The sequence below is a fragment of the Leopardus geoffroyi genome, chromosome C3 (genome assembly GCF_018350155.1).
Source record: "Leopardus geoffroyi isolate Oge1 chromosome C3, O.geoffroyi_Oge1_pat1.0, whole genome shotgun sequence".
Taxonomy (NCBI): domain Eukaryota; kingdom Metazoa; phylum Chordata; class Mammalia; order Carnivora; family Felidae; genus Leopardus; species Leopardus geoffroyi.
Genome location: NC_059338.1, coordinates 53883535 through 53906568, shown reverse-complemented (window position 1 = coordinate 53906568; position 23034 = coordinate 53883535). Strand labels below are relative to the sequence as shown.

Below are 23034 nucleotides of genomic sequence, written 5' to 3'. Positions count from 1 at the left end.
TGTTGATCTGCAGGGCTCCAGGCAGAAAGAGAGGTAAAAACAAAGGGCAAAAACCACATGCCAGCTGATTTGGCCCTCTTATTAAGGGCTTTCTAGAAGCCTCATTCAACAAACTTTTGTGCACATTTCATTAGCCACACTATTTTCTGAGGCTACATAGCTACCACCTGCTGAGAAACAGAATATTTCACACTGGGCCCACCACTATACCAAGCAAAATCTAGTAAGTTTCTGTTAATGAGAGAAAGAGAGAATGCATATCAGATGGGCAATTAGCAGCATCTGCCTCAGAAATAGAAACAATGTAAAACTCTTAAACAAGAAGAAGGAATTAAAGAATAACGAAAACCGACTCAACTTGATTGAGAAGGCTGAAGGAGAAGCAAAGGCGAAGCATGGCAAATGCAAAGTACAAAACTACATGTGAGAAATAAACCCAAATCGATTTCTTTTGATTTTTTAACTTATTTTTAATTCACATGCAGTGAAATTCATTCTTTTGATGTGGAGTTATAGGTGTCTTGACAGACACATGCAGTCATGTGACCATGACCACAATTAAGAAACAGAACAGGGGCGCCTGGGTGGCGCAGTCGGTTAAGCGTCCGACTTCAGCCAGGTCACGATCTCGCGGTCCGGCAGTTCGAGCCCCGCGTCAGGCTCTGGGCTGATGGCTCAGAGCCTGGAGCCTGTTTCCGATTCTGTGTCTCCCTCTCTCTCTGCCCCTCCCCCGTTCATGCTCTGTCTCTCTCTGTCCCAAAAATAAATAAACGTTGAAAAAAAAAAATTAAAAAAAGAAAAAAGAGAACAGATCCATCACCTTAAAAAAAAAATTGTCCTTAGGCTCCTCCTTTGTACTTAATTTCTTTCCCTATCCCCAGTGCCTGGCAACAAATGATCTGTTCTCCAAACATACTCTTTTGGCTTTGCTAGAAGGAAGGTCTATGAATAGAATTATACAATAGGTAGCCTTTTGAGTCTGGTTTCCCTCTCTTGGCTAAGACATTTGAAATTCAATGTTGTGACCGGAGGGAAGATGGCGGCCTAGGAGGACGATGGGCTCACCGCGCGTCCTGCTGATCACTTAGATTCCACCTACACCTGCCTAAATAACCCAGAAAACTGCCAGAGGATTAGCAGAACGGAGTCGCCGGAGCCAAGCGCAGACGAGAGGCCCACAGAAGAGGGTAGGAAGGGCAGCGAGGCGGTGCGCGCTCCACGGACTGGCGGGAGGGAGCCGGGGTGGAGGGGCGGCTCACTGGCCAAGCAGAGCCCCGGAGGCTGGCTAGCAAAAGCGGAGGGGCCTGACGGACTGTGTTCCGACAGCAAGCGCGACTTAGCATCTGGGAGGTCATAAGTTAATGGCTCTGCTTGGAAAGTGGGAAGGCTGGAGGACAAAGGGAGGGAGAGCTGCTGAGCCCCCGGACGACAGAGCTCAGCTTGGTGGGGAACAAAGGCGCTCGCCAGCGCCATCTCCCCCGCCCATCCCCCAGCCAAAATCCCAGAAAGAACCAGTTCCTGCCAGGGAACTTCCTCGCTCCGCGCAAACACCCAACTCTGTGCTTCTGCGGAGCCAAACCAACGGCAGCGGATCTGACTCCCTCCCGCTGCCACAGGGCCCCTCCTGAAGTGGATCACCTAAGGAGAAGCGAGCTAAGCCTACCCCTCCTACCCCTGTGCACCTTGCCTACCCACCCCAGCTAATACGCCAGATCCCCAGCATCACTAGCCTGGCAGTGTGCAAGTAGCCCAGACGGGCCACGCCGCCCAAGTGAATCCCGCCCCTAGGAGAGGGGAAGAGAAGGCACACACCAGTCTGACTGTGGCCCCAGCGGTGGGCCGGGGGCAGACATCAGGTCTGACTGCGACTCCGCCCACCAACTCCAGTTATACACCACAGCACAGGGGAAGTGCCCTGCAGGTCCTCACCACTCCAGGGACTATCCAAAATGACCAAGCGGAAGAATTCCCCTCAGAAGAATCTCCAGGAAATAACAACAGCTAATGAGCTGATCAAAAAGGATTTAAATAATATAACAGAAAGTGAATTTAGAATAATAGTCATAAAATTAATCGCTGGGCTTGAAAACGGTATAGAGGACAGCAGAGAATCTCTTGCTACAGAGATCAAGGGACTAAGGAACAGTCACGAGGAGCTGAAAAACGCTTTAAATGAAATGCAAAACAAAATGGAAACCACCACGGCTCGGATTGAAGAGGCAGAGGAGAGAATAGGTGAACTAGAAGATAAAGTTATGGAAAAAGAGGAAGCTGAGAAAAAGAGAGATAAAAAAATCCAGGAGTATGAGGGGAAAATTAGAGAACTAAGTGATACACTAAAAAGAAATAATATACGCATAATTGGTATCCCAGAGGAGGAAGAGAGAGGGAAAGGTGTTGAAGGGGTACTTGAAGAAATAATAGCTGAGAACTTCCCTGAACTGGGGAAAGAAAAAGGCATTGAAATCCAAGAGGCACAGAGAACTCCCTTCAGACGGAACTTGAATCGATCTTCTGCACGACATATCATAGTGAAACTGGCAAAATACAAGGATAAAGAGAAAATTCTGAAAGCAGCAAGGGGTAAACGTGCCCTCACATATAAAGGGAGACCTATAAGACTCGTGACGGATCTCTCTTTTGAAACTTGGCAGGCCAGAAAGAATTGGCACGAGATTTTCAGTGTGCTAGACAGAAAAAATATGCAGCCGAGAATCCTTTATCCAGCAAGTCTGTCATTTAGAATAGAAGGAGAGATAAAGGTCTTCCCAAACAAACAAAAACTGAAGGAATTTGTCACCACTAAACCAGCCCTACAAGAGATCCTAAGGGGGACCCTGTGAGACAAAGTACCAGAGACATCACTACAAGCATAAAACATACAGACATCACAATGACTCTAAACCCGTATCTTTCTATAATAACACTGAATGTAAATGGATTAAATGCGCCAACCAAAAGACATAGGGTATCAGAATGGATAAAAAAACAAGACCCATCTATTTGCTGTCTACAAGAGACTCATTTTAGACCTGAGGACACCTTTAGATTGAGAGTGAGGGGATGGAGAACTATTTATCATGCTACTGGAAGCCAAAAGAAAGCTGGAGTAGCCATACTTATATCAGACAAACTAGACTTTAAATTAAAGGCTGTAACAAGAGATGAAGAAGGACATTATATAATAGTTACAGGGTCTATCCATCAGGAAGAGCTAACAATCATAAATGTCTATGCGCCGAATACCGGAGCCCCCAAATATATAAAACAACTACTCATAAACATAAGCAACCTTATTGATAAGAATGTGGTAATTGCAGGGGACTTTAACACCCCACTTACAGAAATGGATAGATCATCTAGACACACGATCAATAAAGAAACAAGGGCCCTGAATGAGACATTGGATCAGATGGACTTGACAGATATATATAGAACTCTGCATCCCAAAGCAACAGAATATACTTTCTTCTCGAGTGCACATGGAACATTCTCCAAGATAGATCATATATTGGGTCACAAAACAGCCCTTCATAAGTTTACCAGAATTGAAATTATACCATGCATACTATCAGACCACAATGCTATGAAGCTTGAAATCAACCACAGAAAAAAGTCTGGAAAACCTCCAAAAGCATGGAGGTTAAAGAACACCCTACTAACGAATGAGTGGGTCAACCAGGCAATTAGAGAAGAAATTAAAAAATATATGGAAACAAATGAAAATGAAAATACAACAATCCAAATGCTTTGGGACGCAGCGAAGGCAGTCCTGAGAGGAAAATACATTGCAATCCAGGCCTATCTCAAGAAACAAGAAAAATCCCAAATACAAAATCTAACAGCACACCTAAAGGAAATGGAAGCAGAACAGCAAAGGCAGCCTAAACCCAGCAGAAGAAGAGAAATAATAAAGATCAGAGCAGAAATAAACAATATAGAGTCTAAAAAAACTGTAGAGCAGATCAACAAAACCAAGAGTTGGTTTTTTGAAAAAATAAACAAAATTGACAAACCTCTAGCCAGGCTTCTCAAAAAGAAAAGGGAGATGACCCAAATAGATAAAATCATGAATGAAAATGGAATGATTACAACCAATCCCTCAGAGATACAAACAATTATCAGGGAATACTATGAAAAATTATATGCCAACAAATTGGACAACCTGGAAGAAATGGACAAATTCCTGAACACCCACACTCTTCCAAAACTCAATCAGGAGGAAATAGAAAGCTTGAACAGACCCATCACCAGCGAAGAAATTGAATTGGTTATCAAAAATCTCCCAACAAATAAGAGTCCAGGACCAGATGGCTTCCCAGGGGAGTTCTACCAGACGTTTAAAGCAGAGATAATACCTATCCTTCTCAAGCTATTCCAAGAAATAGAAAGGGAAGGAAAACTTCCAGACTCATTCTATGAAGCCAGTATTACTTTGATTCCTAAACCAGACAGAGACCCAGTAAAAAAAGAGAACTACCGGCCAATATCCCTGATGAATATGGATGCAAAAATTCTCAATAAGATACTAGCAAATCGAATTCAACGGCATATAAAAAGAATTATCCACCATGATCAAGTGGGATTCATTCCTGGGATGCAGGGCTGGTTCAACATTCGCAAATCAATCAACGTGATACATCACATTAACAAAAAAAAAAAAGAGAAGAACCATATGATCCTGTCAATCGATGCAGAAAAGGCCTTTGACAAAATCCAGCACCCTTTCTTAATAAAAACCCTTGAGAAAGTCGGGATAGAAGGAACATACTTAAAGATCATAAAAGCCATTTATGAAAAGCCCACAGCTAACATCATCCTCAATGGGGAAAAACTGAGAGCTTTTTCCCTGAGATCAGGAACACGACAGGGATGCCCACTCTCACCGCTGTTGTTTAACATAGTGCTGGAAGTTCTAGCATCAGCAATCAGACAACAAAAGGAAATCAAAGGCATCAAAATTGGCAAAGATGAAGTCAAGCTTTCGCTTTTTGCAGATGACATGATATTATACATGGAAAATCCGATAGACTCCACCAAAAGTCTGCTAGAATTGATACATGAATTCAGCAAAGTTGCAGGATACAAAATCAATGTACAGAAATCAGTTGCATTCTTATACACTAACAATGAAGCAACAGAAAGACAAACAAAGAAACTGATCCCATTCACAATTGCACCAAGAAGCATAAAATACCTAGGAATAAATCTAACCAAAGATGTAAAGGATCTGTATGCTGAAAACTATAGAAAGCTTATGAAGGTAATTGAAGAAGATTTAAAGAAATGGAAAGACATTCCCTGCTCATGGATTGGAAGAATAAATATTGTCAAAATGTCAATACTACCCAAAGCTATCTACACATTCAATGCAATCCCAATCAAAATTGCACCAGCATTCTTCTCGAAACTAGAACAAGCAATCCTAAAATTCATATGGAACCACAAAAGGCCCCGAATAGCCAAAGGAATTTTGAAGAAGAAGACCAAAGCAGGAGGCATCACAATCCCAGACTTTAGCCTCTACTACAAAGCTGTCATCATCAAGACAGCATGGTATTGGCACAAAAACAGACACATAGACCAATGGAATAGAATAGAAACCCCAGAACTAGACTCACAAACGTATGGCCAACTCATCTTTGACAAAGCAGGAAAGAACATCCAATGGAAAAAAGACAGCCTCTTTAACAAATGGTGCTGGGAGAACTGGACAGCAACATGCAGAAGGTTGAAACTAGACCACTTTCTCACACCATTCACAAAAATAAACTCAAAATGGATAAAGGACCTGAATGTGAGACAGGAAACCATCAAAACCTTAGAGGAGAAAGCAGGAAAAGACCTCTCTGACCTCAGCCGTAGCAATCTCTTCCTCGACACATCCCCAAAGGCAAGGGAATAAAAGCAAATGTGAATTACTGGGACCTTATGAAGATAAAAAGCTTCTGCACAGCAAAGGAAACAACCAACAAAACTAAAAGGCAACCAACGGAATGGGAAAAGATATTTGCAAATGACATATCAGACAAAGGGTTAGTATCCAAAATCTATAAAGAGCTCACCAAACTCCACACCCGAAAAACAAATAACCCAGTGAAGAAATGGGCAGAAAACATGAATAGACACTTCTCTAAAGAAGACATCCGGATGGCCAACAGGCACATGAAAAGAAGTTCAGCGTCGCTCCTTATCAGGGAAATACAAATCAAAACCACACTCAGGTATCACCTCACGCCAGTCAGAGTGGCCAAAATGAACAAATCAGGAGACTATAGATGCTGGAGAGGATGTGGAGAAACGGGAACCCTCTTGCACTGTTGGTGGGAATGCAAATTGGTGCAGCCGCTCTGGAAAGCAGTGTGGAGGTTCCTCAGAAAATTAAAAATAGACCTACCCTATGACCCAGCAATAGCACTGCTAGGAATTTATCCAAGGGATACAGGAGTACTGATGCATAGGGGCACTTGTACCCCAATGTTCATAGCAGCACTCTCAACAATAGCCAAATTATGGAAAGAGCCTAAATGTCCATCAACTGATGAATGGATAAAGAAATTGTGGTTTATATACACAATGGAAAACTACGTGGCAATGAGAAAAAATGAAATATGGCCTTTTGTAGCAACGTGGATGGAACTGGAGAGTGTGATGCTAAGTGAAATAAGCCATACAGAGAAAGACAGATACCAAATGGTTTCACTCTTATGTGGAGCCTGAGAAACTTAACAGGAACCCATGGGGGAGGGGGAGGAAAAAAGAAAAAAAAAAAAAAAAGAGGTTAGAGTGGGAGAGAGCCAAAGCATAAGAGACTGTTAAAAACTGAGAACAAACTGAGGGTTGATGGGGGGTGGGAGGGAGGGGAGGGTAGGTGATGGGTATTGAGGAGGGCACCTTTTGGGATGAGCACTGGGTGTTGTATGGAAACCAATTTGACAATAAATTTCATATATTAAAAAAAAAATGAAATTCTATGTTGTGTCTATTAAAGCTCTGTTCCTTTTTCGTTGCTGGGTGGTATTCTATGGTAAGATGTATCACAATGTGCTCATTCATTCACTACCTGAGGAACATTTGAGTTCTTTCTAGACTTTTCAGATTATGAAAAAGGCTGCTACAAAGATTCACACAGAGGTTTTAGTGTAAACATAAGCTTTCATTTCACTTCAGTAAATACACAGAAGTAGAATTACTGGGTCATATGGCAAGTGTATGTTTAACTCTGTAAGAAATTCCCAAACCGTTCTCCAAAGTGGCTGTACCATTTTGCATTTTCATGCATTCTTACCAGCACTTGCTATTATCAGGCTTGTTATTGTTTCTGCTGTTGTCATTCTAATAGGTATGTAGTGGTACCTCACTGTGGTTTTAATTTGTATTTCTCCAATGGCTTAACAGTGTGGAACATATTTCCAAACACTGTTTTCCATCCAATCTTCCTTGGTGCCTCAAATCTGTTATAATATTTTGCCCTTCTAAATCTATTTTTAATCACAATAAATATTAAGCTAGTTTTTAATTTTTTTTAAATATTTATTATTGAGAGAGAGAGAGACAGAGACAGAGTGCAAGTGGGGGAGGGGCAGAGAAAGTGGGAGACACAGAATCCAAAGCAGGCTCTAGGCTCTGAAGCCGGACACCAGCTTGAACCCACAAACTTTGAGATCATGACCTGAGCCAAGGTCAGACACCAACTGACTGAGTCACCCGGGTGCCTGGTAAAACAGCAGAGATTCTCAACATGGATAAAATAACAAAATCTAAGTATATATTATCAAAAAAAATCTAGACATAAGGACATCAAAATCTTATAAGTGGAAGAATGGGAAAATTATATCAGGAAAATACTAAGCAAAATAAAGCTGGTATAACTACAGTAATACCAGATGAAATTGATGTAAGGCAAAGAGCATTATTTAGGATAAAAGGGTAGCTAAATAATGGAAAAAAATTAACTAGGAAAATAATAATACTTGTAGGCACTTAATAACAGAGTTTCTACTTACATAAAGTAAAAACCAGCAGAATTGCAAGCAGAAATTGATAAATCCATAGTTATAATGGAAGCTTGTTATATTAAATTGAAAAACAACACTGGCAAAGATATAGAAGCCAGACTTCATAATAAACAAAATAATCTACTGAACTAATTTAGACCCCTGCACTCAACAATGGGAGAATGTATATTCTTGTAAAGCAAAGAACATTTTGGAAAAGTGAGGTACTAGGCCACAAAGCACATCTCCACAAACCACAAGAGTTGATATACAAAACACACTCTCTAGTCATAATGTGATAAAAGAAATAACGATAAAAGACCATATTTGGAAATTTTAAAATAACTTCTAAGTAATTAATGGGTTAAAAACAAATAATCCAATTAAAAATGGGCAGAGGGCCTGAAAAGATTTTTTTCCAAAGAAGACACATTGATGGCTTATAACAGACACATGAAAAGACAACATAACAAGTCACCAGGGAAATGCAGATCAAACCCAAAATAAGCTATCACCTCACACCTGTCAGAATGGCAAGTATCAAAAAGGCAAGAAATGGATAAGTGTTCACAAGGATGTAGAGAAGAGGGAACCCTCTTGTGCTGTTGGTAGGAATGGAAATTGGTGCAGCCACTGTGGAAAACAGTATGGAGATTCCTCAAAAAACTAAAACTAGAAGTACCGTAAGATCCAGTAATCCCACTTCTAGGTATTTATCCAAAGAAAACAAAACACTAATTCAAAAAGATATATGCATCCCTTCTTACTGCGGCATTATTTATAAGAGCCAAGATATGCAAGCATCCTAAATGTCCATCGATAGATAAGTTGGATAAAGAAGATGTGGCATTTATATAGAGACACAGCCATAAAACAATGAAATCTTGCCATTTGCAACAACATGGATGCACCTATTACACTAAGTGAAATTAGTCAGTCAGAAAAAGACAAATACCATATGATTTCATTTATGTGTGGAATCTAAAAAACAAAGTAAATAAATAAATAAACAAAAACCAGAAATAGACTCAATAACACAGAGAACAAACAGAGGATTACCAGAGGGCTGGAGGATGTGGGCAAAATAGCCGAAGGGGCCAAAGAGGTACAAACTTTCAGTTATAAAATAAGTGACAGGGATAAAAGTACAGCATAAGGAAGATAGTCATTAATATTGTAATAACTTTGTAGAATGACAGATGGTAACTACACTCATCATGGTGAGCATTTCATATGTATGTGATTGTTAACTCACTGTGATATACTGAAATTAATATAATATTGTATGTCAACTACACTTCAATAACAAATAAATAAACAAACAAGTAAAATTCTTCCACACATGAAGGAAAAAAATCAACAGGTCAAAGAAAAAAGTATAGTAAAAATTTTAGATAGGTTTGGGATGATAATGAAAACACTAAAAATCAAAACACATGGGTGAAGCTAAAAGAGTAGTCATAGAAAAATTTTAAACCTTAGATGTACAAAATACAAAAAAAAAAGAAACCTAAAAATCAATCAACTAATGTCTGCCTCAAGATGTTAGAAAAAGTACAGAATAAAACCAAACAAAATAAAATATTCTTTGAAAGAAACAATAAACTCGTCTGGAAGCATGATTAAGAAGAAAGAGAAAGCCACAAATAAAACAATTTTAGCAGTGAAAATGGGCAAATCTACAGATATAGTGGAGATGAAGAATTCAGGTTCTGCCATTTATCAGCCTTGTTTGTGACCTCTAAGCCACGATTTGTTGATACATAAAATGGAAATATTTACTCAGTGCCTTATCACACTGGTCACTCAGCAAATACAGATTCCTTCTCCCTTCTCTTCAATTCCCTTTACTTAGTGGTTCCACAGAAGAAGGAGGGTAGAACTAAAAATGTGAGATTTGTGAATTATTAATCTTCTTTATAGACAAAACATATTTTCTGCTAACATAAACAAGACTGACCATAATTTGTTTTAAGATGTGTTCTTACCTGCCAAAGCATATTCTTGAGTATATAAAAGTCCACATCCAAAGCAGCCATAAATATAATTATAGGTGAAAAATAACAATAAAGTGAAAAGCTTGGTGTTTTCAGAAGAGGGTAGACAATTTCGTGCACCTAAACTAACAAAGATAAATATGAAATTAGCTGGCTGCCATTTTTAGGTATTAGAAATTGGAATTAGGTAATTTGAGGTATTAGAAATTGATGCTATATCAATCAATATAAGTTTTAGTATATTCCAATATGCAACTAATGAGAGATTATCTACAATGTCAGTTTTGAGGGTCTTGTAGGTTTCACGATCTGTCCAGATGAGTTATATGTACAGTCCACTGTTCATCAGAGAATTGTGTGACTTTGGGCTACACAAACACTGCTTGTGGTAAGTACTGTAATCCGTGTTTTCAAAAGTGATACTCCTGCCACTAATGATCCCTGAGAGCATTTTAGATGTTCACAAGTATTTTTTATTTGATTGTTAGATGCTTATTCTAATTGGCGTTAAGACAGAAAAGAGAACCTTGCACAGTACTTGTGATTTCACAAACATTTGCTTAGGATTTTAAAGTCCTTCGGTGAGGGACACCTGGGTGGTTCATTTGGTCAAGCATCTGACTCTTGATCTCACAGTTCATGAGACTGAGCCCTGCATTGGGCTCTGTGCAGAGCCTGCTTGGAATTCTCTCTCTCCCTCTCTCTCTATCCCTCCCCGACTCATTTGCACTCTCTCACTCTCACTCTCTCTCAAAAGTAAACATTAAAAAAGAAATGCTCGGGGCTCCTGGGTGGCTCATTCGGTTAAGTGTCTAACTTCGGCTCAGGTCATGATCTCGCAGTTTGTGAGTTCAGGCCCCACGATGGGCTCTATGCTGACAGATCAAAGCCTGGAGACTGCTTCAGATTCTGTGTCTCCCTTTTTCTCTGCCCCACTAGTGCTCTGTGTGTCTCTCTCTCAAAAATAAATAAACATTAAAAAAAAAATAAAAAGAAATGCTCTTGCCTTAAAAAAAAAAAATAAAGTCCTTTAGTGAGTCAAGTAGAGAAAAATAATACATAGATAATAGCACATATTGTGAATATAAGGCATAAATCGTGAAGGTTGTACACAGATGAATGGAAGAGATAGCAACAATGATTGAAAAGCTGGAAATATTCCCTTCTAAAAAGTTTTTGGCTCAACTAATAGTTTAATCTCCATTACTTAACCTCTTTGTGCCTCAGTTTCCTCATCTGTAAAATGGGATACAGTACCTACTTCCACTGGGTTTCTGTGAAGACCAATGAATTAACTCAAGAATTGATGATAAGTTGAGCACAGCATAACACATAGAGTAGTTGAATCACTACGTTGTACACCTGAAACTAAGGTAACATTGTGTGTCAACCATACTTAAATTTTTAAAATTAAACAGCTCCATATTTCACTGGAAAAAAAGAAATATTACTATTTCTTACTAATTCTACTATTTCTATAACTTATTACTAAGTTAATAAATTAATAAACACAAAGCACTTAAAAGAGACCCTGGCACATAGCAAACACTCAAAAGACGTTAGTAGTAATGGTGGTGTTTAGAAGAATAACAGGAGGTTTTTACAATCCTAGAGAGGTACAAGCATCATCTCCATTTTTTAAAAATAAAAGAATGAGTGGAGCCAAATCGTTACTGATCACACTGCTATGCACTTGATGTCAAGAGTTAATAAGTAAAATTTTTCTTGTATCTGTATTATATACTACATGACACATTTTGCATTTAATCTGGCAGTCAGAAAAGAGTAACCATGCTTCATTATGACAGTAACAGCTGCCTTTTATAACTAGAGGCTCCACAGGTATTGAAGACTATTCCACAGATGAAACCAGTATACAGAGAGGGGAAGGAAACAGGAGTAAGGCTCCAAAGGCAGACGATGAAGAACCCAAGAATGCAGTCGAATTTTCCTTACTTCCATACTAGCATTTTATCTTCTGCTTCTCTAATATGTCTCTTATACTGTATGGCTTTTCATTTTCAAAATTTTTAATGGCAAATGAATTCTTTTCAGGAGCTGTTCACATTTTTTTTAAAAATTCCATACATTCAGGGATAGCGTTGAGAGTGGACCTTGATTTTGGTTTCTGTTCTTTCACTTACTAATTTATTGTACATACATTACCTGAACAAAACTGTGAGCCAGTTGTCCTATCATAAATCCTGACACAGAAAGAATTATCAAAACAATGACTTCAGAATTCCTTAGACAGGTCTTCAAAAATCCTGAAGAAATACATGTATGTGTTATTTATACAAAATGTATAGTTTCAAAACAATTTAATATCCTCTTTCTCTAGGTACTTAATTTCAAACTTCCCTAGTGTCACGGTGCCTGGGTGGCTCAGTCGGTTGTGTCCAACTTTGGTTCGGGTCATGATCTTGCAGTTCATTAGTTCGAGCCCCACATCGGGCTCTGTGCTGACAGCTCAGAGCCTGCAGCCTGCTTCGAATTCATCTCCCTCTCTCTCTCTCTGCCCCTCCCTTGCTCATGCTGTGTGTGTGTGTCTGTGTGTGTGTGTGTGTCTCAAAAATAAACACTAAAAAATTTTTTTAATAAATAAACTTCCTGAGTATCATATCGCTATGAATAAATAATTGATAGCTGTTACAAATGCTGTCTCTTTAAGACATACAAAATGAAGCATCTCTCACAGGTAAATTTGGAAAATACTGAAATTCCAGCAACCTCCCATTTGCCCACCCAGTGGCCCACTTTGATCACTGTACAGGTATCTTATCTGTGGGTCTGATGATGAGAAATTATGAAAAGCCAAACTTCATATCAACCTATTACACCTTTTATTAGTACTCATCCTAAACTACAGCAATATATATTCTATAGTTTTCCTAACAGCCAGAAATACTTTTAACTGAGCTCTAACTATGGAGAAAACTGGCTTCACCAGACAAGTAACAGAAGACATGTGTTATTCTCTGCCTACATGTATTATCTTGCCTTGAAGCTCTCTCCTCTGTCCAAGATTATTCAGTTCTTATCTCCAGAAGGAATATATAGACTATAATCCAATTAATTTATGCCTAGGGCAAGATTCTGGCATCCCATTCACTGCCTTCCAGCTACAGGTCATGCCAAGTTGGTAGATATTAATTGAATACTTCTTTTGCATAGGGCTAAAGAAATGTTTCTTGAACCATTTCTGTAATGCCCTTTATTGCTAGAGCACTTGTCCCTATGTAATCATCAAGGACCTGGAGCGGGTGAAATTCATGGTCACCAGCGCCTCTTAGCACGACAGGAGACCAATGTCATTAGTGTGTGTTTTAAAGATTCACCCCAGAAAAGGCAATTTTGCTCCCTGATATGATAGGTAAAATTGAAGAAGTTTTTATGAATGTTTGCTTCATTATTTCTTTATACTCTTCCTAATTCAAGAAAGGATTTTAAAACAGCTGACCTTTTTTCCCAAAGAAAAAAATGTTAAAGGGGACTAGCCGCTTTTCTCCAATCACTAGTGTTGAATTGTGGAATAAAGTACCTGTGTTTTTTAATATGGTATTTTATCTGCATGAATATCATTAACCATACCTATCGAATTCTTTAAAAAATTTTATTTTAAGTTTATGTATTTTTAGAGAGGGAGAGAGCATGTGCATGTGTTGGGGAGGGGCAGAGAGAGAAGGAGAGAATCCCAAGCAGGCTCCGAACTGTCAGCGTGGAGGCTCAAAATCATGACCAATGAGATCATGACCTGAGCTGAAATCAAGAAGCGGACACTTAAGGGACTGAGCCACCCAGGCGCCCCATACGTATTGAATTCTTAATTATCATTTAAGAGGCCTTTCCTTGTGAAGTCTCTCCTAATTGCCCACTAGGGTGTGGGGTGGATGTCATCCTCCCGGAAGTAAAATCACTTCAAAAGCCATGATAGAATGGACAGAAGTGATGACTTCAAGTATGCAAATTGTGAAACGTATGTGTGGGTCTTATTTGCCCCAGTCGTCGTCCCCTCATCCCAGATTTATTGGTCAGGTTAAGCCTGGCAGGCAGGCAGCATGAGGCTCTCCTCCACGTTACCAGAGATTCTGGACCACAACTTTACAGTTAAACTAACCACATTGTATTGTAATTATTGTTTGCCTGTCTCCCCCATGAGGGGACTATTTCCGCTTCTGCCTACCATTCTGCTGTGCTCAGCAAATGTCACCGAAGGAAGGGACACAGTATAGATGCTACTTATAATTAAAGGAAACTAGACTGTCAGCATTCACTCACATCTTACAATTTCATTGGACTTCTTCTTTATGGAAGTTGTGATCACTTTCTACACTAAGAAAGGTTCAGAGGGCAGAGGAAAGATGAGATTTAGAAATTACTTCTTACCTCCCAGGACAATCGTGAAACACACAAGCATTGTGAAATGCCCATTTATAATAGTGTAGCCAGCTGTCTTGCCGCAGAGTAATTCTGTCCTGCTGCTGTTATCTTCTCTTTGCACCCAGAAGGAAGAGTTCATTTTTGACACTGCTTTTTCAGTCCTAACTTGATGAATTCAGATGTGAGTTACTACTTTCACTACCACAGACTAACCTGTTACAAGATGCAAAAAGAAGAAAATGAGACTTGCCAAGTTCCAGCACATCCACATTCTTCCTACCTAAGATTGTACCACACTCAGGTCTCAGCACATTTCTTCTTGCCACAGGGCACACATTGATGCTGTCTGTTCTACCTCTTGCTCCAAGAATGTTTCAGATTTTTAATGTTTATTTATTTTTGAGAGAAAGAGACAGAGCGTGAGCGGGGGAGGGGCAGAGAGCAAGGGAGACACAGAATCTGAAGCAGGCTCCAGGCTCTGAGCTGTTAGCACAGAGCCCGACGCAGGGTTCAAACTCCCAAACCAACCACGAGATCATGACCTGAGCTGAAGTCGGACGCTTCACCAACTGAGCCACCCAGGCACCCCATCCAAGAACGTTTTATAGGAACACTAACAGCAGTGTGTTTCTTCCTCACACTTCTACACATGCATGGAGGCGTGACTCCATTGATTTCTGCACTTAACCATCATATGTTCTAGTGATGTATTTGCCTTCCACATTGGACAGTGAGTTTCTCAAGGGCCAGGGCTGAATATTATTTTTCTTACACACAGTACAAGGCACATAATAGGCTCTCTATAATATTTGATGAACCGAACTTTTTGAGGGGGAGCTCTTCCTCCATGGGTATAAATCATTCTGGAATTCCCCTTTACTATTTCAATCCCACATCCCCTTTTTCCTCTCTTGGGCCCTTCCAAATCCAAAATGGTTTCCCATTTTGGGAAGTCAATGTTGAGTCACACCGATAAGGTGGCGCAGGGGAGGAGGCTAAATAACCTAAAAACAAAGGAAAAGACTAAATTTGAGGTTTTATCATATGGTGCCTTTAAGTGAATTAGAAAAAGTCCCCCTTCCTGATGACAGGGCACATGGTTTGTGCAGGGATTTCAGCCCCAGTACCTACCCTCAGCTGGTGCCCTTGTGTAGAACATAGCCTGCACAAATCTATTTCGTGGTCCTGAGAAGGACACATTCTGTTTTATTTTTCCTTGCAGTTAACCTTAACCTAAAAATTCCTAGAGGTTCCTGAAGTATCCTCAATAATATTTAGAGTTAATCTTTGATTCTTTGTTTTGCACCTGTCTATAAGCCATATTCTGATGTGAAGCAGAAATGAGATTCAAAGTGCTGCATCTTCAAATCACTTCACATGTCCCTCAAATAACCCTCCACATCCCTGGCATTCTCACATCCTGCTATCCCCACCTGTCATTACAGCACCGCTCTCAAATCAAGTTCTCCTCCAAGCTACCAAGACCAGAGATACCATCTTTCAAGACTAAGCTGGTTCAGAGTGGAAATCAAGATGAAGGCTCTTGAAAATCACAAAGAACGAAAGACACTCAGCTCTGCGTCTGTTTGCCAAGGACAGTACTGCCAACTGATATCACACTGAAAGCCATTTCCATACCTAATTCCCATTGGTTGCTTGCCAACTTACTTTCATTCTGATTGGCTACATATATCATCCCCCACTCCCAATCCAGAAGCAGCTAAGTGATCCAGTTCCAGAGAAGCTTGCATTTCTTAATGCTCAAGCTGTGTCTATACCCACAACTGTTTTAACTGATTTTCTTTGCCTGCCATGGTCATACACCATGTAGACAGAACCTCCTCCTACATGTTTTTAAATATATACTCTTGTTTTTCTTTCTCCAGCCCTAATCCTCTTTAACACTGCCTGGTCTCCCTTCTGACTTTTTCATTTATCCTTTTCCATTTTCTCTTTTTCTACCTATCCTTCCTTTTCAATGGGAATTTCTCACTTTTGGTACTTAATTTGAAGAAACAATATTACTCTTCATAGGAGGACAAATGTATCCCAAATTATGCGATGCCAAGCTTAATAGATTTTTGCCTCAAATATAATCACTAAAAACAAATACAGTATAAATTTAAACAAATAAACATTATTCATCAATTTGTAGTTAATTTCCAAGGAAGTTACTTGTGACAATGAAATTCTACTCTCTCATTCCTTTGTCATTCCAATCTAATCCTCTCCCCCAGGGCATCATGGATACCGCCACAGCAGTGAGATTACTAAATTTGTCATCCATTTTCTCCATCAGTACGTATCAAAGAAGCTTTGACAAATGAAAGTCTCAATTTCTACTTGAAACTTTAAAGAGTTTTAGTCAACAGTTCTATGTCTGGCCCTGATTGCAGCAACCACCATTGGTTGCTGCCCATAAACCATTCTCCAAAATATTTGCATTTTGTTGTTGTCTGGTATGGTTCTTTTAAACCACTCAGCCCATAAATTCCAAGGACCATGTTTTTTGTTTGTTTTTTTTAAATTGTCTTATCACAGGGTCTGAGAGACCCATTCCTTTCTCTTTCCCATGCCCTTACTTAAGTCTCCTAGTTACCAAGTTTACTAGCATTTCTCCCATTTTCATCTTTGTGTTATCTATACCACTTGTTGCCTTGAATTCTCTCAACTGCTTCATATAGTTTTGAGTAACATCCTTCCACCTTCCATCTAGTTCCTATCCTGCTGTCCCCTCAGGCTCACTTGGGTCACCTAGACCCTACAGGTAAGTCTCATGAAGCTTTACATTTCAAAATTCAGTTTCTCCATGGTTTTTAGAAAAATCCTCATACCTCAAGAATACTTGCACAAAATTCATAGTCGGCTCTAGGTTACACATAGTTCCTCTAGTGATCGCACATAACTAAACTACAGAGATGATCAAATTCCTTTACATTACAATCTTTCCCATAGAGCTTTAAAGAAAAGCAATAATAGGGGCACCTGGGTGGCTCGGTTGAGCGTCTGACTCTTGATTTCAGCTCAGGTCATGATCTCACGGCCATGAGATGGAGCCCGCACGAGGTGCTGCACTGACAGCACAGAGCCTGCTTGAGATTCTCTTTCTCCCTCTTTTTTTCTCCACCCCCCCCCCCCCGCCATGCTTGTGTACATACACGTTCGCTTGGTCTCTTTCTCTCTAAAAATAATTTTTTTTTAATTTAAAAAAGAATAAAAAAAGAAAAGCAATAAAAAATCTGTGTGTCACCATTTTGGGCAGAGCCAGCTGAGTAGACTGTGACAGCTTTAGGAGTTGAGGGCTGAGGGGCTGCTCAGGATGTTCTCCCCCAACCCCATATTCTGGTAATAGATATTATCAGAATCCTTTCTCTTTCTCATATTCTGATAATAGATTATATTATCTGACTGAGACAAGGTTGGTTAGTCATAACCCTAATGCATCCCCCTAATAAAACGATTGGTTCAGGGATGGGCATGGGACTCAGGACCATTTAGATGGTTCCTCAGTTTCGTATATATCACTGTCGAGACAGAGAGAGCTGTTCTCTTTGCATTTGGTTTCTAGCTATGACAATGATTGCCTAGAGCAGCTGGAGGTCATCCTCCCAGATGCACTGAGAAAGTCCACCTCAAGTCGGAGCAGTTCCAGAAGGTGCCACCTTAGATATCTCTGAGGTCTTATGACCTCACAATCCCACCTGAGATTTTATCTTTTTTCAGAATCCATTTCTTATTTTGAGACATTTTGCCTTCTAGAAAGGCTGGGAATGAGAAACACTTTTATTTTTAAACTCAGTGGGTACTGGCTCCATTATATTTCTTCTAAATTTCATTTGAAAACTGAACTGTTCCTTTTTGGCTCATCTCTCTCCTCTCATGTTGTAGCAGAAGCAACCAGGTGGCACTTGAACACTATCTAGAAAAATCCTTAGCAGGACCATTGAGTTCATTACTTAGACAACAGTGTGGTCAAATTTACCACCATCACATAACAAGGGCCTCTCTTCTCCAGTTTCTAATAACATTTTCTTACCCTTCCTACAAACTCCCACTAATAACCTCCCAGAGACCTTTAAAGATTCTGCAGACTTTACGAACACTCTCCTCTAGGCCCTCTGGGGTTCCAAAAAGGCAATATCACATATTTTAGGTACTTTTGGTACTTAATTTGAAGAAACAATATTACTCTTCATAGGAGGCCAAATGTATCCCAATTATGCGATGCCAAACTTAATATTTTGCCTCAAATACAATCACTAAAAACAAATATAGTATAAATTTAAACAAATGAACATTATTCATCAATTTGTAGTTTATTTTCAAGGAAGTTATCTTGTAACAATGAAATTCTACTCTCTCATTCCTTTGTCATTCCAATCTAATCCTCTCCCCCAGGAGAGGGGTTTGTTATGTCATTTTCTCGCTTCCACAGTCTAAAATGTGTATGTTATACATTACTGCATAACAAAGAGACACAAAACTTAGTAGGTTAAAACAACAACAATCATTTATTTAGCTGACATCTACAATTTTAGCAGGACTCAACAGAGAAGGCTCCATACTGCATTGGCTGTGGTGGCTTGATTGAAGGATCTGCTTCCGAGATGGCTCACTAGCAGTGACTGTTAGCTGAAGCTCAGACAGGGCTGTGGGTTAGGGCCTCAGTTTCTGTCCATATGGGTCTCTCCACACAGACTGGTTTCCAAGACTGAGCATCTCAAATGAACTAGCTGGAAACTGCATCACCTTTTATGATCTATGGAAATCACATAGTATTACTTCCACGATAAGCACAGGCCTGCCCAGATTCAAGAGGAGAGAGTAGAGACCCACCTCTCTATGTGAGGAATGTCACGATTACATTGTAAGAAGAGCATGTAGGACAGGAGATGGGGCCAACTTGGAAAATACAATGTATCACATTTTAGATAAAAAAAAATCAGAGTGTATTGTCAGCCCTTTATAATTTGGGGCATCATGTTCACCTTAATAGCATTCTGCCTGCTTCAGCTCAGTCTAGAGCAGTTCTCAAAGGCTGGACCATAGACCAGTGGTGATTCATGATAAAAGTTCCATCATACATGGCATAATGAGAAAAATATAACAGTTCATAATAAAGCTTAATTTATTCAATTTAAAGGACAGAACCTAACAATGAAATCACACCTTCCCTTCTTTTGTGATGTTAAAATATTCTTTTATTAAATAACAGTGATAGCAGATAGTAATTGTTTTCTTAATGATGTCATATCAATCTCCTCCATTTTTTCACATTTTTCCAATCAAACTACAGAAGTCTCAGGAACCACTGTCTAGCGTTTATCATAGCACTGAATTTAGCCTTTACTTGACCCCTTTCTAAATAATTTAATTTACTAGTCTGCACATTGAAATTGTAATTACTCTATGGGTGTTCAGAAGAAGTCCTGCACCTACCTGTGTAGCAGCTCAAACTCAGAGCATATGGGCATTTGAACTCTCCTATGAATAAATGTATAATTCAATGCAACAACAGATCACAAGAAGTACTATATCTCTCTAAACTCAGATCCTCACATCAGCAGAATCTTTGACATGGGATCCAGGAATCCTTTGGTAATCACCAGGTTCACATGCCTAAAAACTAGTACAGCATTCAAGATGAAGGTCAGAAAACAGAGGAGAAACTAGATACACAGTCATGACGTTGTACGTGTGTGGGCCCGGAGAAGCGGGAGTCGCAACAGGGCACCGGCACAAAGAAGGTAATGGAGAGAAGGGTTCAGGAGTCATTTTTAGAAAAAACTCTATTAATAAGGTAGCACCAAAAGAGAATTCATTCAACTGTTATTTACTAACTTACTACCTTATGGGCTCTTGAGGTATGAATAAAAACATGACAAATCCCCTACCCTCAAAAAGCTCATAATCCGCAAGGGAAGACAAATATGTGAACAATTAAATAGAATATATATGTGGCTATTAGCACTACAGATACTCCAGAGAAGGAGGGATTAGTTCTTCCTAACACTGGGGATAAAAAAGGCCCGGGGTGAAGAATTATAGACTGCTTTGCCAAAGGTCAGAATAGGCTTTTTTTTTTTTTCATCTTTATTGAGGCATAACTGACATATAAACTTGTAAGACAGACTGACTTTTGAGAAGTTTCCATTGTTGGAGGCAAGATGAAGAATAGGAATTGGCATCTTAGTTCAGGCTGCTATAACAAAAGACCATAGCTGGCTACTTTATAAACAACAAACATTTATTTCTTACAGCTCTGGAGGCTGGGAAGTCCAAGATTATGGTGCCAGAAGATTCAGTGTCTGCTGAGAGCCTACCTCCTATACGGCTCATTTTGCTGTAACCTCACATGGGTGCTAAGGGCAAGGGAACTGTCTGGAGGTCTCTTTTATAAGAACCTAATCCCATTCAAGAGGGTTCTGCCCTCATAACCTAATCACCTCCAAAAGGCTCCACCTCCTAATACTATCACTTTGAGCATTAGATTTTAACATGTGAATTTGCAGGGGGGAGGGGTGGGGGCATGACATACAACACATTCAGACCACAGCAGCTGGTGAAGGAGTTAGAAAAGCAGTAAAGGAACCACAGTGACATAAGGGTGCCAGTCAAGGAGTTTTAAAAAGACAGCGTTACTACATACATCAAAAGCTTCAAGAAGGTGGAAGAGAAGAACTAAAAGGCAAATAAAGGAGAGAGAGGTTTATTTTATATTAAGGATCTCCAGAACTGTCTCAGTTTTATCTACGAATCTTTGAAGTAAGATTCAGGAATCATCCCCCTAATCATCAGGACCACATTGCCTGGAAGGTAACGACATACTCAAGATCAAGGCTCAGAAAATACGGTAGAAACAATAAAAATGGCAACTAGCCTTGTCCCAAATTACTGCAGTCCTTAAAGGTAACAGACTTCTCACAATGTACAATAGTAAGAGAGCAGAGCCAACACAGATAGACCTCCTTCCTTGTAGAACTCCACAAACACCCATTGGATCTACCAGAGGGAGTGAGAGTTATTGCCCTATCCTTTTGCTTAAGGCAAAAATGGAATGGAATTGCTGAAATGGAATTGCTCATGCATAAAAAAGATCTCAAAACTTAAAAATCTGTGACACAAATTTAAAGTGTTATCTCAAAACCGTAGTTGAGAAAGTGTCAACTGATGAGCAATTACTGAATTGCTTTTTTCTTTTCCATCCCCTCTATAATGAAAAACTAGCTTTTAGTGTAGGACAAAAAAGAAAAGGTCTTAAGAACAACACATAAATGTGGTTGTTTTTTTTTAACATGTTGTTTCTATAAAAATTTTCAGGAAAATCAGAGTAGTAGAAGGTTTGGGGGCTTTTAGATAAACTAGGGGAAAAAAAAAGACATTCCAAACCACTAATATGAAACCAAACCAACACTGATATTTAAAACATAAAAAATAGGGGGTGCCTGGGTGGCTCAGTCGGTTAAGCATCCAACTTCGGCTCAGGTCGTGATCTCACGGTTGGTGAGTTCGAGCCCCACGTCAGGCTCTGTGCTGACAGCTCAGAGCTTGGAGCTCGAAGCCTGGAGCCTGCTTCCAATTCTGTGTCTCTTTCTCTCTCTGCCCCTCCCCTATTTGTGCTCTGTCTGTCTTCATCAAAAATAAATAAATGTAAAAAAAATTTTTTAATCATAAAAAATATAAAACAGAACAGAAAGAAAGATAGCATGGAGTCCAGTTAAAATATCTATATTGTCAAACCTACAGAATAAGGGAAATCTAAATATACATGTGTGTGTGGAGAGAGAGAGAGAGAGAGAGAGAGAGAGAGAGGAGGAGGAGGAAGCTAAAGAAATGAGCAGATTTTACTAAAAGACTAAATCCCACCTCACAGGTAAATTTTAATTTGGATATAAAAAGTAACAGTTGTAGGAGCACCTGGGTGGCTTAGTCAGTTAAGCATCCGACTTCGGCTCAGGTCATAATCTCCCAGTTTGTGAGTTGAAGCCCCGCGTCAGGCTCTGTGCTGACAACTCAGCCTGGAGCCTGCTTCGGATTCTGTGTCTCCCTCTCTCTTTGCCCCTTCCCCGCTGGCGCTCTTGCTCTCTCTCTATCTCTCTGTCTCTCTCAAAAATAAACATTAAAAACAAAACAAAAAAAGTAATAGTTGTTTAAGAAGAGGACCCTGAGGGGAGCCTGGGTGGCTCGGTCAATTAACTGTCCGACTCTTGATTTCAGCTCAGGTCATGGTATCATGGTTGGTGGGATTGATTCTCATGTTGGGCATAGAGCCTGCTTGGGGTTGGGGTTCTCTCTCTCTCCGTTTATGTCACTCCACTCCCTTGCTTGAGTGATCTCTCTCAAAATAAATAAATAAACCATATAATTAAAAAAGAAGGAAGAAGGAAGAAGAAGACGAAAACCCCGAGCCAAACCATTCTTAATATATCCTTGCTCCAGAATGTCTTCCCATAGCTTTTCTTTTGAAAGAGGGAGAACAAACTTTTCCTCTGGAAATAGCTAATATGTCTTTTCTAATAGAATTCTTCAGTTAAATGGAAATTTCCTGCCTCTGTTAGAAAACTGTTAGATTCTCTATATAGCTTTTAGAGCTTCCAGAGAGACTTTGTGAGTGATTCACACCCACACTGTCTGGAAGCAGCATGTGGAACTCACACGGA

The 23034-nt window shown here is 39.7% G+C and overlaps 2 protein-coding genes across 9 annotated transcripts in view; both read right to left on the bottom strand.

Annotated features, from left to right (window-relative positions):
- The window catches only part of SLC9C2 (solute carrier family 9 member C2 (putative)), a 93190-nt gene extending 77194 nt beyond the window's left edge, over positions 1–15996 (bottom strand). For 2 of the 3 annotated variants that reach the window (XM_045452886.1, XM_045452885.1), the window contains exons 1-4: positions 15808–15996; positions 14381–14587; positions 12161–12261; positions 9986–10114 (exon numbers count right to left, since the gene is read on the bottom strand). In XM_045452886.1, the coding sequence (XP_045308842.1) occupies positions 9986–10114; positions 12161–12261; positions 14381–14513 (363 nt within the window). In that variant the 5' untranslated portion in view covers positions 14514–14587; positions 15808–15996. Of the gene's footprint in view, positions 1–9985; positions 10120–12160; positions 12264–14380; positions 14588–15807 lie in introns of those variants that run through there. The other variant, XM_045452887.1, reaches the window with a different exon arrangement.
- Positions 15997–18862: 2866 nt separating this feature from the next.
- The window catches only part of ANKRD45 (ankyrin repeat domain 45), a 48673-nt gene continuing 44501 nt past the window's right edge, over positions 18863–23034 (bottom strand). For all 6 annotated transcript variants that reach the window (XM_045452878.1, XM_045452882.1, XM_045452879.1 and 3 more), the window contains one exon: positions 18863–19133. Coding sequence is in view for 1 of the 6 variants with exons in the window: in XM_045452877.1 (XP_045308833.1) it covers positions 19120–19133 (14 nt within the window). In the remaining 5 variants the exon portion in view is untranslated. The remainder of the gene's footprint in view (positions 19134–23034) is intronic.